This window comes from Artibeus jamaicensis, unplaced genomic scaffold, assembly GCF_021234435.1.
Source record: "Artibeus jamaicensis isolate MK-2021 breed Jamaican fruit bat unplaced genomic scaffold, CSHL_Jam_final contig_384, whole genome shotgun sequence".
NCBI lineage: Eukaryota > Metazoa > Chordata > Mammalia > Chiroptera > Phyllostomidae > Artibeus > Artibeus jamaicensis.
Window position 1 is genome coordinate 9,108,609 of NW_026521810.1, and position 15,706 is coordinate 9,124,314.

Genomic DNA, 15,706 nt, shown 5'->3' on the forward strand with positions numbered 1-15,706 from the left:
TTAATCTTAATAGGGTTTTCTTATACATAGTGGCTTTTCAAGATCATCATGTCTTCCAACATTTTTATTCTGACATTTCTGTGTATGGATCATTCTGCTCTAAGTCTCCTTTCTTGGGCTAATGTTTTCATCAACCTTGGAATTTTTAGGCATTACTTCTTATAATTTTCTGCTTGCTTTCCTACTGGTATTCCCACTACACATAAATTGACTTCTCATGTTTCTCTGAAGCTGTTTGTTTTTCTTCCTCCAGTTCTTGGGATGGTAGTATCAGTACTGCCTAAATCTCCAGTTTTCCTCATTCTTGCTACTGCAAGCTCAAATTTGTTAAGTACCTCTAATGTTTTTTTTCATTGCAGTTATTGTACTTTCCTAGTCCAGAGATTTCCATTTCATTCTTTTAAAATAATTTCTTCTTTATTCTCTATTTGATGGAATTTTATCTTTCTTTACCTCTGGCATGGTTTTAGTTTTTTAAAAATGTAACAGCTGCTTTTGTGTGCTTTCAATATCTGGGCCCACTCAAAGGCAGTTTCTTTTCATTGCTTTTCCCCCTTGTGTATGGGTCAGTTTCCTGTTTCTTTGCAGGCCTCATCATTTTTTTGTTGTTGTTGAAAACTGGGCACTTTAGATAATATAGCAGCTCTGGGGCCTCATCCTCCCCTCTCCCCCAGGGCTTATTTGCTTATTTGTTTAGAGACATAAGTGGGCTTACTTTAGTTAAGTCCATTCACCTTGCAACATATAACTTAACTCTGCAGCTTCTGAAGCACTATGTTGTCACCCTGACTCCAAAACCAGTTACAGTAGTTTTAGCAGGGCTTTTTTACTGTTTATTTCCCAGATCTTGTAAGTGTTCTAGCTGGTCTACTACTGTTATTACACTGTTAACAACCACTAATTGCTAGCAGACCAGTCTATTTTTGATAAGCACTGGGGTGTAAATTGCCAAACAGTTTGATGCAATTAAATTCAGGGCCTTGTAGTCTTTAAGGCTTGTTTCAACCTTAGGGCTATTCTTTGCTGCCATTTTAATTCTCTGCTAAAACTTCTCACCTTTTGCTTATTACTATCATGGGGCTATTAATCTCCTCTTACGTCTCCCCCCACTTCCAGTCCAAATCTCCTTTGTCTACAGCAGAACCCTTAAACTTCTTTCACTCTGCTCTATATAAAGTTGGTCCCTTTAGGGGATGCACCCCAATGAAAGCCATTTTTATACTTTGCTTCTCCCTCTGAGTAGAACCTCTGTGCTATTGAACCCATAGCTGGGGGTGGGGAGAGTAGCTTGCTCTCCTAGTGATACCTGTGGTCTTACAAGTAGAGAAGTGAGTGGTAGCCCCTGGTCTTCTCTGCTTTGCATGGAACCTCCATTCTAACCACTATCACTCCAGTTTATGAGTAAGTCAATTGTTAATCTCAATGAGATTTTGAGTAAGCTGGGGCAATAGTGATTCGGAAACAGTATTCCTGGTCTGCCATTCCTGGGGTAGATCTGTGCAACAGGTGGGGACTGGGTGTAAGAGAAAAGCAAGCAGTCTGCTCCCTCTAGGGAAAAACTGTAGGCTGAGAATGGGAGCTATTAGGAGGAGGGGTGTGGGGTCAAGGCTCCAATACCACAGAGACTCATTATTCTTGCCAAGATTTAGTATGTTCTTGAATAGACGTTTTTGTTTGCTCCATGCTTTTACGACAATTTCAGAAACTTAACTGTTTTAAAAAATTAATATTTACAAGTTATGACTGTTTCAGTGAGTCTGTGGATGTCCTCATGCTGCCATTCCAAAAGGGCTTCCTGATTTTTTTCAGAATGTCTTAAAACACAAACAATCAAGACCCTTTAAATAAGCAATATGCTCTCAATTTGAAAACACTTTCTTCTGTCACTAGCTGATTCAACCACACACAGCACACTGAATAAATAAGCAGTTCTTTAATAGTTGTGTAAATATATTCCTGAAGTCAAGTGTTTATCACTTAGAAGTACAGTGTGTTACACTAGTAAATGTTACTTCACTTGTGGTATAAAGTAAATAATGTGTGAGAAGTAGTCCCGAAATAGTTCATTGAATTTCTATTTCCAATCCAGTGATAAAAATCAATCGTAAAAAACAAGAGAATTCAGGTCCTACTGAGGTAATTTAAGAACTCATCGATTTTCCACAACTTAAATATGAGCTCCACAAAAAATATTAAAGATGTCTTTCAATGTGATGCAACTGTATAAAACTAGAATATGACCATTAGATGAACAATGTATCAAAATCAATAGAATTTATAAAACACATCTAATTCTAAAGTAAGCAGAAATAAAGACAATTTACAAAGAATTATAACTGCTTTTTAATCATCATCAGAGTCCGAATCATATTTCTTTCCTCGGATAGTTTTCTTCTCCAGCTTTGTGAAGTTTGTTCCAAATTTCTTTTGGCTCTGAAATGGTGGCTCCATTAAATTTCCACTAAAAATAAAACAAATTTAAAAAGCGTTTATTCTTTATGATTTAGTATAGTTGGTATATTAAACTTAAGAAAATTTTATCTTTTTTCCCACACTGTAACATATACACTAGAGTAAAATTTTCTCTAAAATGTTGGTGTCAAGGAAGAGGTGTCCAATATCCAATATATTTTTATACTGATAGTTAACAGTGTTAAATCTTACTTTGCACTACTAAATGTTTTAGATCAATGTTTTATTTTCTCTTTTATCATTAATTATTGATTACATTTCATAGGATGCCAACAGCATTTCTGACTGAAAGGCTAAGAAGGAAATCTAAGGTTTTTTACCCTCATCTGTTTTGGTGATGCTGAACCTGTATTAGATTTTTTCACTTTGAAAATGACAGAAAAGCATGATATATTTTCTCATAGCCTGTTGTGACTGGTTTGGTCCTGTTTAACACCTTTTACTGTTTAGATTTCTATGGATATCATCAAAACTCATGGAATTCATTAACTGGAATTGGTATGAAACTCTTTTCAACGATGTCTGAGAAATAAATGAAATATGACAATTTCTTCTTTCAAAAATATCTGCGACTATACCTAGCACCTAGATCTTGGTTTTGAAGTATCATCTGCCACTGAAAGGAACCATGGCTCTTTGGAGAAACAGACGGTTCTTGGGAGAATACAACATGAGCACCCATAAAACATCTCATTTGCACTAGAAAGAAAGTGCTCAGCCAATTCCTGGGACATGACCAAAGGCTATAGAAGACAGTGTGAAAGGGGCTCTCACTGGCCAAACCTGGGGCAATTTGAAACTCAAAGTAAATAATAGTGGCAACAGAATATAACTCATTGAATAAAATAATCCACAGTCCATTCTAATATAAATAAATAAATTAAATTAATGTGAGATATGGAAAAGTTGTTCCTTAAGTCACCATTTGGCCTGGTAGACAACTGAGTAACCAGAGCTGTTACTTCTACCACAAATGAGACACACCATCACATGCCTCTTGACATGGTGCACTAACTAAGGAAGAATGCATTGCTTCCATAGAATACCTGTAAAAAAATGTATAATATGAATCTAAACTTGAAACACTAGACAAACCCAAGTTCGGGGATGCTCTGAGATAACCAGTATGTACTCTTCAAAAATGTCAAAGTGCTGAAAAACAAAGGAAGGGTAACAGGCTGTTACAGGTTAATGGAAACTAAAGACACACTGACTACATGCAATGCATTTTCTTTTTTTTTTGACATGAGACTTACAGGGACACTAATAGAATGTGAATAAGATCTGTAAATTATAAAAATTTCCTGTTTTAATAATTGTATTGTGGTTATATAAGAAAATGTCCTTGTTTTTTAGGAAATGCACACAAAAATATTTAGGAGTAAAGGTACAATACATCTACATTTTCCACTGAAATGGTTAAGAGAAAAACTTAAGATAAAACAAATATAAAATGTTTAAAAATAGAAAATGTGGGTGAAGGGTATATGAGCATTCTTTGTATTATTTCCAACTGTTTAGTTTAAAATCAAAATAATTATTTAAAAATTTAGTATTTTTATTTAATATTAATATCCAAAATCAACTTCCATGATGTAGGAATCTTTTAGACGCATATAGGAGAGATTCAGGGAAAAGGGGTAGAAAAGTGAATAGAACCTTCTATTTATGAAATGCACTATGACTGTGGAATGACAACTTCAAAGTTTTACCAATTATTTTTTTAAATAAAGAACAGACAAAAAGGACAAGATGATATGCTCTAATTTGTGAGATTAGATGAATTATTTGTCTGGAGAAAGACAAAGAAATGAATGAAAAATGCAAGTTGGAGTTTAGATGGTTTTCAAACTTAAGACTTTTCCCCTTAATAATTTAAGCTAAGCATAGAAATGAGATTCTATACATTGTATCAGATTCTACAAGTGAGACAGGAATATACATTAAAAGTCTAATGTTTGGAAGTCAGTCATTATCAATTTGAATAATCCAGTTTAAATCAGGGGAGAGTCAATTCTTGGGTGTCATTTTGGGTTTCCAGATTACGCAGAATTAGACTCATGGAGATCTGTTAGCTTGAAACTTTGATAGCTTCAAAGACTCACTGTTATCCATAACTCGGATTTTTGCTGTGAGATTATTATTCTCCTAATACACAATTTAAAAAATATTATGCTTTTCCCTTGTCAAAGTTTTTCTACATGTCAGCCAAAAGATCTTAATTCCATAAAATAAATGTTAACCCCCCAAAAATCTTCTCTGAAAATGAAAATTAAAATAAGTCTATTGTTTTATTAAAAGTTACCTGTAATTAAGAATATCAGAACAGCCAAGCCTCCATTCTAATGTTTCTGTGGTGAAGTCATCGGTATTTCCTAGGTCAGTAAATCCAACGACATAATCTTGTGTTTTCCCATCTTTTACCAGTGCTAGTGTGGGAATGACTTTGATCCTCAGTCTCTCACAAAGGAAAGGTGCTTTTTCCACATTCAGCTTCAAAAATTTGGTCTCCAGATGTTTCTTGGACAGTATCACCAAATGTCTGTCTAATATTTTACACCTGTAAATAACAAATACAGAAAATCAAAAGCTAAAACAACAAACATCCTGTTTTTAAAAATAAATATCATTAAGGTACATTAATTTATTTTATGCTGAATTTACTGCTGGGCCATAAATTTTTGTTTCTTCAGTTTCTTCTGGGATACCTTTTCCTTCTGTGCAACCTCCTCTTCTGGTTTAGGAACAACCTGCTCTTTTCCAGTACGGGCCATCTCAGCGTGGCAGGGAGAGCTCCGGTATGGGTTGATTCACCCATGAGCTCTGCTGTAAGTTCTACCTCAAATCCTGGGAGCTTTGTTCACCTGGATGTGCTCAATGACCAGAAATCTACATCTACACCCTTAAGTTCAGCATTACTCTCTGCATTTTTAAGCAAAATATGTGGTAAAAATTCAGAACTTTTGGCCACTGACCGTGTCCAGCCCCACTGTTTGGTTTAGGCACACCTACCAACGCCTCTGTTGTAATGACAAATGATACACATTGCTTCTGTAAAGTGACATCCTTAAGATACTTTGTGGCGTTTTAAATATGCATACCCTTGATGGCCTGGGCAGTTTCATGAGTGTTCTTAAAGTGAACACCAAGATTTGAACCTCTTGAGTTGCATGACTTTGTGGGGTTTTCTGGGTAAAATGAATAGCGAACCACTTTCAGAGGTCACCTGTGGCCACTGTTGGGAAGAGCTAAGGTACATGTAACTTTATAGTTTACCTTGTTTGAGTCTCATAATTTGGTAGCCAACTGGTGCTTCTGTTAGATGACCTCATTTCCCTATAGATTAGCTGCCTGTGAGAGGTAGAAAAACAATCTATATCTAGATAGTCAGATTTATTCTATTGATATTTATAAAAACCAAAATATTCAATATATGCCTCAAATTGTTAAGTGTTTCACGTTGTTGTCATGTTCACAAAGAACAAAAAGTCATTTCCTCTTTTGCGTGTTTCCTGGTATCTCACACGGGGAGCTTGAAGGGAGACAAATGTGATCTGACAGAACTCAGAAGAAACTTCTCAGAATTAGCAGTGTGCACACAGTGCCATATCTGGAAGTCATTAGGAAAGACTGGTGTCACTGAGAGGGAACTCTTCTGGCTGTGCAACTCTGTCAGCAAGAAGCACATTAAGGGTAAGGGCTGTAATATGGTCATTATTGTTTTACAATACTAGAACTAACTTTCATTAAGCTATCTTCTACTGAAGAGGAAAATGGAAGTGACAATTTCTTTAAAGTAGAACATACTTAAACTGGTCAATCCTGTTTCTGAAACAGACTATCGTAATAATCTTTTTGAGCAGTAGTTCTTAACAGTTAGTATTCATTACATCCAACTTTCAAAATATAAATATGAATCAAAAAAATTGCCAGGAGTGCAGCTGGGAAACACACAGGTGCTGCTCATGCCCAATAACATTGAGAGCACCGGTTTGGATGCCTAGGCTTTTGGGGCACTCCTTGATTGTAGTTTTTCCTGATTAGGTTTGGGTCCAGTGAGTTTCTTTAAAATTTAATGCCTCATCACTTTCCCTCTAAATGTATCTTTTTATATACCACCCTAAACTGCAGCAATGAGAATTCAGTGCAAATGGTAGGAAGGAACAAATTATTAAAGTGTTTGAATGAAGCTCAAAAGAAATGATAAATGAACTTTTATATGAGAAATATGTTCTTGAACATTCATATATAAATCAACTTCCATGGTTTTACTGGACTAATATGGAAGCTATTTTATTTATTTTTGCCTTTTAATTGTTATTACTCAAAAAAGCTTCATTTTTAAATTTAGCTTTCTGACCCTATGCTTGTGCCTTCAATACTTTCTCAATAAGGAAAGCACGTTTGGTCCTGTCACAGACACATTTCACACACACAGATCCGCCACAGGCCCTGCTGACACTGACATGTTTTTTCGTTTTAGACAACCTCATTTGAATTTTACGGTCTCATAGCACAGACTTTGCGAAGTCGGCCTTGGCATATGCCATGTATGGGTTTTGGTGTTTTCCCAACATTCTTGGTATAAAGGTAAACAATCTATTACCAGGTGTTTGAGACAGCCTAGTTTTGTTGGAATCTGTATTTTAACAGGTGAAAGACTTATATGATCTAAAGAGAAACCAGAGTATAGAGGCTGGACTGTAAAAGAGCCTCCAATGACATGTCCGATGCTGGGCCACTCTGAATGCCTGAAGACACTGTCCCTGAAAGAGCTGGAACCTATCTTAAATAAGGCTACGTAATTAACCCATTTTTTTAAGACACAGAAGCAGCAGTCATGGTGCAGTTAAAATAGCTTTAGGCTTAAAACCTCTTATTATTTGGTAACCGAGTGACATTAAATGAGCCATTTAATCTCTCTAAGTCTCCGTCTCTAAATAGGTAGTTTAAAACCTACTTAGCTCAAAGGTTCACTGTGAATTTTCCAGGATTTTACACATGAAAGTATGCACCACAGTTTCTATGTGCTAGGAACTTTGATTTTATATATATTACATGTAACTGTATTCATATATATATATAAATAAACTAATGATTTAAATTTTTACTTTTCAGTTTTGTTTGGAGGTTAGTACTCCTGGTGCTACACTGTTTATATCTCCAACAAATATATTTACTGAGTAGCTACTATGTGCCAGCCATTGCTGCTCTAGGGCTAGGAATCCAAAGCAGTGGATTTGGGCCACAGTGCAGGCAAACGGTGGGCCAACAGTGGGCCCACTGTACAGGCAAACTTTCTACCTTCACAAAACTAACAAGCTAGTGGGTGAAAACATCTAACAATAAACAATCGGATGAGCAAATGAGTCTTACAGACTGATATGATATCAATAAATCACCTCATCATCTATGTCAGAGGTTGGCAACTTAAGGCATATGCGTGCCAATGGAAGATGACAGTGTGCCACACGGTAGAGGGTTTTCTTGATACGCTTTACCTTCCCAATAGTGGGAAAAAAGTGGGACTTTACTCTCCCAAGGGAAAAGTCCCACTTTCCCCTTGGGAGATATTCACCATTGCAATAATTTTTTCATTTTTATTTTTTTAGTCAATAAGTCTCAGGCAGTCAGTCCATGAAAGGTGTTAACTAACAATCAACTTATTTGGTGCTAAACCTAAGACAGAGGCCAGACGTTCTACGGGCATGAGAGAAGAAGGCAAGGCTAATATGACAGTGAATGATAAAGACACAGCACTGGACCACAGTGATGTCCTAAGGAAGGCAGCCCCACTCATAGATAGCATCAGCCAATTGTTTTCATACTGAATCTAGGTCGGTTATAATCAAGTTTGCTGATTTTCATAAACATTCTGAAATCTAAATTAAAAACCAAAAATACTTCTCGATTTTTAAATGTTGGCAACTAATCAAATTTTGGGGCTTAAAAAATGACTTGAATCCACTGGATTAAGATATAACTTCTTCTGGATGTATTTTCATTTTATAAGGGATCTGCCTCCATGGAGGTTTATAGACTTGAATTGGTTTGAGAGATATCACTTTCTTCTCCTTCCAGCCAAGCCTGGCAGTTCCAGCTATGCTTCTGGTGAAAGACTCAGTCAAGTCAAAGAAAAATATTCTTGTTGCATTGATTAAAAATTTATTTCTACGATTTTTTTAGTATAAATATAATTCAGAAAACAGCCATTTCTATAGAAATATTGTTTTTTAATAATGTTCATTTATCCTTTTATATGTCATTGGTTTTTAAGTTAATCTTTAAAATAACCACTGCTTAACTTTAATGTACAGTTCTAGTACAAAGGAGCAAATTAGGAAGTAGTTCCTTTTATTATTTGTAATTTCTCTGTCAGTATATTTCTATTCAAAGACCTTTCCATGTTTAAAAAATAGTCACTGAAGGAAACAAAGTTACCTGAATGTGGAATCTCTGTAGAAATGGCAAACCACTTTCTTACTCTCCTTGACTTCTTGAAAAAAGTCTCTTTCACTAGGGATTTCTCTGTATTCCCCATGTCCTTTCGCAAGCCATTCCTGATGTGAAGAAAAGGGAAATATTAGACATTTGAAATATCTCTTTCCGTACCAGTTTAGTTTGTGTCCACGTCAACATAATACAGGGTGGGGCAAAAGGAGGTTTCCGGTTGTGGGTACACCATGCACAGGTTATTCTTGTATTAATTATTGTGCTATTTTCCATATGAACAGCTGGAAATGTACTTTTGCCCATCTCATATAAGTTGATTTTGCCTGTAGAGAAAGATTTGATTTCTTATTTTCTAAGTATCAATGCAAAAACAGTCTGTGAGCAGTGGCTATCTCTAAGGCATGGCTCATATTTTAGACAGTTATCGGTTTCGGTAACTTGGAATATATGTTTTCCCAGAACTCTGAAAATAAAAATGTATAGACTCAAGATACTTAGGATGTTAAGCCCATTAAATTTCTTTGTACTCAACACTACTAAAATAAAAAGCCTTTGATTCAAATTACTAAAAAGCCTTCAAAAATAATGCTCATGAGATAAAGCCAGTCTTTGGGGACGAGGTACCGGGTGAAGGCAGGAGAGGGAGATTATACTGCAGCTCTGAAGCTCAGGGGGCCTGCTTATTCTTCATGATAACCATGGAGAGGCAGGAACCTCTTCTATACTGGCTGCCCATGGGTAGTATCCTAGAAGAAAAAGTTGTCTACTCACTGCGCCCAGAAACAATAAAGGTCTCACAAGTCACATAATCCAACTTCCCAAACCAATTTATCAACCACACCTGACAGACCTTTCAGCCTCTTGAACCTTTCCTGTGGCAAGAAGCTTTTCATCACAACTGGAAATGTGTTTCCTTTTTCAGGCTGCTAGTTTTAATAAAAAGGGGCACTGGGCTTGCAGGTAGAAGGCATGGACTTCAGTAATTGTTCTACTACTTATTAGGCTATGAATTCTGATAACTTTTCTGAGTCCCAATTTCCTCATCTGTAGACATCATGAAGCATTTATCTCATTGTGTAGTTGTAAAAATAAGACAACACAAAGGTAAGTAAAACAGTGTTTGACACATGAGCTTAAAAAGCATTTGTATAGGTACTAATTTTTATTGATTTTTAAAAAGATTTTATTTTTCTATTTTTAGAGAGAGGGGAAGGGAAGGAGAGAAACATTAATGTGTGGTTGCCTCTCACACGCCCCCTACTGGGGACCTGGCCTGCAACCTAGTCACACACCCCGAACAGGAATAGAACTGGCAACCTCTTGGTTTGCAGGCCGGCACTCAATCCACTGAGCTACACCAGCCAGGGCTACTCTAATTTTTAGAGAGGTCTTCTCACACTTAAGTACAATATCTCTAACTTCAGTCTGTGGATCCCACCTTGAACCTAAGATGAGAGAAAAGTTCTAATCTTTCTTTCATGTTACCCCTTCAAATATATCTTGCCTATGGTTTTTTTTTTTTTCACTTTTCCATGCTAAAATTTCCATTTCCTTTTGACTGTTTCTCATACAAAATGATATTTAGACTTCTTACTCTTCTGGCTGTCCTCTGAATAGTCTAATTCCTCCATGTTCTTTTAAAATGTGGGAGAGGTCTGAATGCAGTCTTCCACAAGGTCTAACTAGAAAGGGGCAGGAATGCCATCCCCTTTCCTCCTCTGCACTCAAGCTAACACCGCCCAGACACAGTAGTTTTGGTATCTCTTTCACCCTGGCTCACACGGAGCTGACACTCACAGAAGGCCCAGATATCTTCTCTCTATGTGACATTTCTTTGGTAAAGGTCTATAAACAGTTTAAACCCTCAAATAATAATTCCTTAATAATGTGACACTTCTCGATTCCTTTCTTCACTTGCCAATGACATATATCCTTAAAAACCTGTATTTTTGGTTTTTAAATAGCTACTATTTCTCTCCATTACCAATTCCTATGTGTTTAACCAATTGGCTGAAGACCTGAACCTGTCCATTTCTTAAAGGGAGGCAAGCCGACTCCAAACCTCCATCAATGCCTGACAACTCTCTGAAGACACTCAACATACCCCGCGCTCTTAAGTATCTCTCCTTTCACAGAACATGGGCTCCACAGGTGTGTGCTGAATGGGATCAAGCAGGATGGGAACAAATAACAGTGTAGGCTGAGCCTATCTGATGTGTGGCAAATGGGCAGTACCTGGTTCTCCCTTAGGGGTTATCACCCAAGCCTCTTGTGGGCTCTTCCTACTTCTCACCTTGTTCTTCTGCTCCCTCCCTAAGTCTCACAACTCTAGCTGCTATAACAGTAGGGGGGTGCTTGGTTGATCGAGGAATAAAGTTTTAATTAGGAATTAATCAACATAGGTTAACCTATGTTGATTAACATAGGCCTATTGAGTGCTTATGTCATTGTATGCGTTGGTTTCCCCAATAGCTTTGTGGATCAGCAAGTCAAAACTACTATATAATCTATACTACTCTTTCAAAGAGAATAGCTTTAAAAACCTTTAAGGCTTCTTGGCTACTTCCTCACAAAACATTTTAACAAAAACCATCAAAATGCAATGAAAGCTCCAAAATAAGATCCTATGAGTTACTCCATGACAAATTCATTTTAAATTGATTAGTATATTAATAAAAAAACTCCTAAAAGCTGCTTGCTTCAATTAGTTTTCAATTATAAATACTCAGACTATTGTCTTTAACTGCTGACATTCATTGAAGACATTGATATATGTTCCTCACTGCAAATCAGGTAAATTCAGATTTCTACAAAAATATCATAGTTATAACAACTTTTTTTTAAGTTGCTCATTAGTAATTAGTAGTGTGGTTAAATCTTATCTTGTTTGCGTTGAGCTCAGCTAACTTATGACAGGCTTCACTAATACCTGACAGGGAAACCACCAACTCCTGTTGCTGCCAGTGCTTTTCTTAGTTCACTCCAACCACAAAAATCTGAGCTCAGAAAATGATCCTGGGCATGTATTTCTTTTACTTGACTGTGGATTAAAACATTACCCAGGCTAATTTGAGTATGTCTTCAAAACTAATTTTTTTCTAGCCAAATTTTTAATGATAGGTACTTTGAGGTAAAAAACCTTAAAAAGGGGGACTGCAATGTAACTATTGACAAATGTGTATATTTAAGTTGTTAGGCGCATACTGTTAAAGCAATTTCAGAAAGCAGGGCAGAGAGGTTACTTGTTTTTGCTGCTGAGCTTTCCTTAGTGCCTCAAGTCTCTTTTCTTTGAGGTGTTCCAAGTCATCCTCATCAATCTGATCCAGTTTCTGAATTTCAGCATCCAAATGTTCTTCTACTAGTTTGGTAGCCTGAAGCAACTGATTTTCCAGGACTTTTGAAAACATGTCGACAGATGCATTAGCTTCCATTCTTCACAGTTCAGCCTTGCTGCTGGGTACAAGGTTTACAAAGTTAAAAAACAGCAACAACACCAACAACAACAAAATACTGACCCATGTGGCTCAGCTGGTTGGGCATCGGTCTGAAAAGTGAAATGTCGCCAGTCAGTTGGATTCCTAGATGGGGCACATGCCTAGGTTGCAGGTTCAGTCTCCAGTCAGGGTGTGTACAAGAGGCAATCGATCAATGTTTTTCTCTCCCATTGATGTTTCTCTTCCTCTCTTTCCCCATCCCTTCCCCTGTCTCTCAAAATAAATGAATGAAATTCTTTATTTAAAAAGTGTGAACAGTAAGTAAAGTTTTTCTCTTATTTTCAAAAATTCTGGCAAGTACATAATTTGTAGTCCACAAATCATGTTCTTCAGAACATAAAAAAAGTGTTCTGCTCACAACCAAGCACTTCGCGTTAGGCTTAAGAATTATTTAAGTGATTCAGTAGGTTCTAGTGACAGCACTAGGAAACTATCTAGAGCAAAGCCTGGGTGCTTCTGATTTATGTGTTTCATTATACCAAAGCAAAGACAAGTCTTCAAGACCATCAACAGACCAGAGAGAAGTGAGTAGTTGGGAGTTACAGTAGTTGAAGTAACACTTTGTGATACTCCTATAGTCAGTGTTCTTTATCATAGGAAAAGGGAAGCAAAGCAGATGTGACGGAACAATGGTAACATTTAACTGTTAAGCAAAAAGCACATTTTTCATGGTCTCTGATTAAATAACTTTCGTTTCTTTAGCTCCCTAAAAGAGCCTATTACAATTTATGTAAAGAATTCTGCCTGGTGTTCCCTAAGCTTTAGTTTCCATTCCTGTTCTCCCATCACCTAATAAAATCTATGAGGCCACAAGATTGGTATTGGTATTGATTTACTGACACTCAGTGTTTTTAACATTGATGTAACACTCTAAATATTAAGAATATTGATTTTTTTCCATCACTCCTCTATGTGAGATAGGAGTTTATACAATCAGATGGCAATATTTATGTGTCCTCCTGGCTTATTAGTACAGAAAGAAAATTCATTATTTGCCTATCAAAACAGGAGGCCGTTGGCATCTCAACTAATTATGATACATTTGTAGATAATAACAAAGCACTTTTAAAAATCCAAATAACCTGTGAGCTCATCCACCAGTTTCTGACACATGACCAAACCCACAGACCCTCTATACCTGTTCAACTAAAGAGATATAGCCTTACCACAAACTTCACTTCTGATTTCTTTTTCTTCAAAGGAAAAGCAGTTGAAATGCATACTTCACCTTTGTTATTTCTAGAGCTAGCAATGACTGGAGCACAGAAGATGCTCTGAAAATATTTGTTAACTCTGAATGAACAAACTGTAAGTTCCTCATAAATGGTATACAATTTTAAAGGGACTATATTTCAAATGTAGTAAAAGAATTTCACATTCCCTTCCTCCCAAGAAAAATGTCAGTAAGATTGTGCCCTTCACTAGAGGCTGGATGAAGCAGAAAACTGGATATTATACCATGACTTGCATGTCAGAACCTGTTCTTACCAGGAACATAGAGATGCTTATACCTGGAGTTTTATAGGATGAGCTTAGAATTTAATGCTGGGATAATTTGGAGCAGAAGCGATTAACAAGAGCTGCTCTGGGGACAGGTGGTGGTGTTCACCACATTCAGAGAGGGAGAAAAATGATGGTTTAGCAATCCTGTTAACTTTTCTCTCTTTTTTAAATTCTCACCCAAGGATATTTTTTCCCATGGCTTTTGTGGGGGGAGGGGAAGAGGGGAGTGAGAGGGGGACATGGGGAGGGGGCAGGGAGACGGGGAGGGGGGAGAGGGAGAGAGAGAGAGATGAATAGGTCGTCTTCTCACTTCTGCCCCGGGCGGGGGGGGGGGGGGGGTGTTCAAACCTGCAATCTGGGTCTGTGTCCTGATGGGGAATCGAACCCAAGACCTTCTGGTCCATAGGTGAAGCTCCAACCAATGGAGCCACACTGGCTAGGCGGGTTAACTTTTCTCTTTAAAAAAATTAAAAGTATGTTTATTGATTTTAGGGAAAAGAACATAGATGTGAGGGAGAAACACCGACTGGTTGCCCCTCATACATGCCCGCCAGGTATTGAACCCTCAACTAAGGTATCTGCCCTGACTGGGAATGGAACTCTCAACTTTGCTGTGTGCAGGATGGAGCTCCAACAACTGAGCCATGCCAGCCAGGGCCTGGTAACTACGATTTTTCCATTTTTCAGTTCAACAGGAACTGTGGGAAAGGACTTGTCCTCAAATTACCAAACCATTTCTTTGATCCCTCAAGGTGCACCGGTCCAAACAACCAAGAGGCGTTTTCCTTAATTGAGAACAATACCTTCCCAAGGTACACCCCCGCCCCAGAAGTATCCAGCCACTCCTTAAGCCCCCGGGGACAGATGTGGGCAGAGTTCAGGTGGCCCAATCTTCATCGCCTCCCAGGGCCCAGGCTCCAAAGCCACCTTAATAGCACTGTCACCAGCACCTGGGCCGCGCCCCTCCGTTAACAAGGGAACTTGGTGGGCGTGTTTTTCATATCACCACTGCCTCACCTGAGCTCTCGGTGACACCTGAGAAGTGGTGGACGAGCGGCTCTAGAACGATCCACGCTGGCTTCACCTTCGCAGCAGCTGCTAGTGGCTACGAATTGGCCGTCACTTTGGCCTCCAGATTGGCTATGGCCCTTAAGCTTTACAGCCCGCGACGCTGGAGGAAGTGATGCAGGAGACCGTACGTACTAGCAAAAAAACCCAGTCGGTGGCCCGAAACGGATGTTTCCGGTCCGGGAGCAAAGTATGCTGGGAGTTGTAGTTTCTTAGTGCTCGTCTGGCGTTTTCCAACTTAGGCTATGAACTTCAGTGCACAGGTTATAATGTCAGAAATCAGGTAGTTACCCTCTCACTCAGGAGTGACACTCAGACTTCGTTTACCTCATACAGAACCTTTAAAAAAAGTTGGCTCCTCCTGGCTGGCGTGGCTCAGTGGATTGAGCCGTGGCTTGTGAACCGAAGGATCACTGGTTTAGTTTCCAATCAGATCACATACATGCCTGGGTTGTGGGCCAGAACCCCAGTGTGGGGTGCGGTAGAAGCAGCCTCACACTGATGTTTCTTTCCCTCTCTTTCTCCCTCCCTTCCCCTCTGTCTAAAAATAAAGAAAATATTTTTTAAGAAGTTGACTCATAACATACAGTATGATTAGTTTTTATTTAGTTAACACCCATAATATAACCGTACAGATCCGGATATGGCACATTTTCACCACCATCGTAGGTTCCCTCATGACTTTCCTAACAAATTTTTAGAACTTTTTGGGGGAA

General features: G+C 38.1%; 1 protein-coding gene and 1 pseudogene across 2 annotated transcripts; both read right to left on the reverse strand.

The window, feature by feature from the left end:
* Window positions 1-1,918: 1,918 nt before the first annotated feature.
* On the reverse strand, window positions 1,919-15,114 carry TXNDC9 (thioredoxin domain containing 9). 2 transcript variants are annotated; one of them, XM_037141111.2, is made up of 5 exons: window positions 14,940-15,114; window positions 12,168-12,375; window positions 8,914-9,032; window positions 4,778-5,032; window positions 1,919-2,461 (listed from the first exon to the last, which is right to left on the reverse strand). In XM_037141111.2, exons 2-5 carry the CDS (start codon window positions 12,354-12,356, stop codon window positions 2,344-2,346), a joined length of 681 nt encoding a protein of 226 aa, XP_036997006.1. In that variant the 5' UTR covers window positions 12,357-12,375; window positions 14,940-15,114; the 3' UTR covers window positions 1,919-2,343. The 2 variants fall into 2 exon arrangements, with proteins under 2 accessions (XP_036997006.1, XP_036997007.1); XM_037141112.2 differs by having other exon boundaries at window positions 12,168-12,378.
* On the reverse strand, window positions 5,131-5,679 carry LOC119046169 (60S ribosomal protein L17-like; annotated as a pseudogene).
* Window positions 15,115-15,706: the final 592 nt, after the last annotated feature.

What these genes read in the sequence shown, in the direction of transcription:
- TXNDC9 (XM_037141111.2), bottom strand. Translation starts at nt 12,356, where the DNA reads ATGGAAGCTAATGCATCTGTCGACATGTTTTCAAAAGTCCTGGAAAAT. An exon ending in AAGCTCAGCAGCAAAAACAA is followed by an intron (nt 9,033 to 12,167) that starts GTAACCTCTCTG and finishes TCTTCACATCAG; the next exon opens with GAATGGCTTGCGAAAGGACA. An exon ending in TCTGATATTCTTAATTACAG is followed by an intron (nt 2,462 to 4,777) that starts GTAACTTTTAAT and finishes TTTTATTTTTAG; the next exon opens with TGGAAATTTAATGGAGCCAC.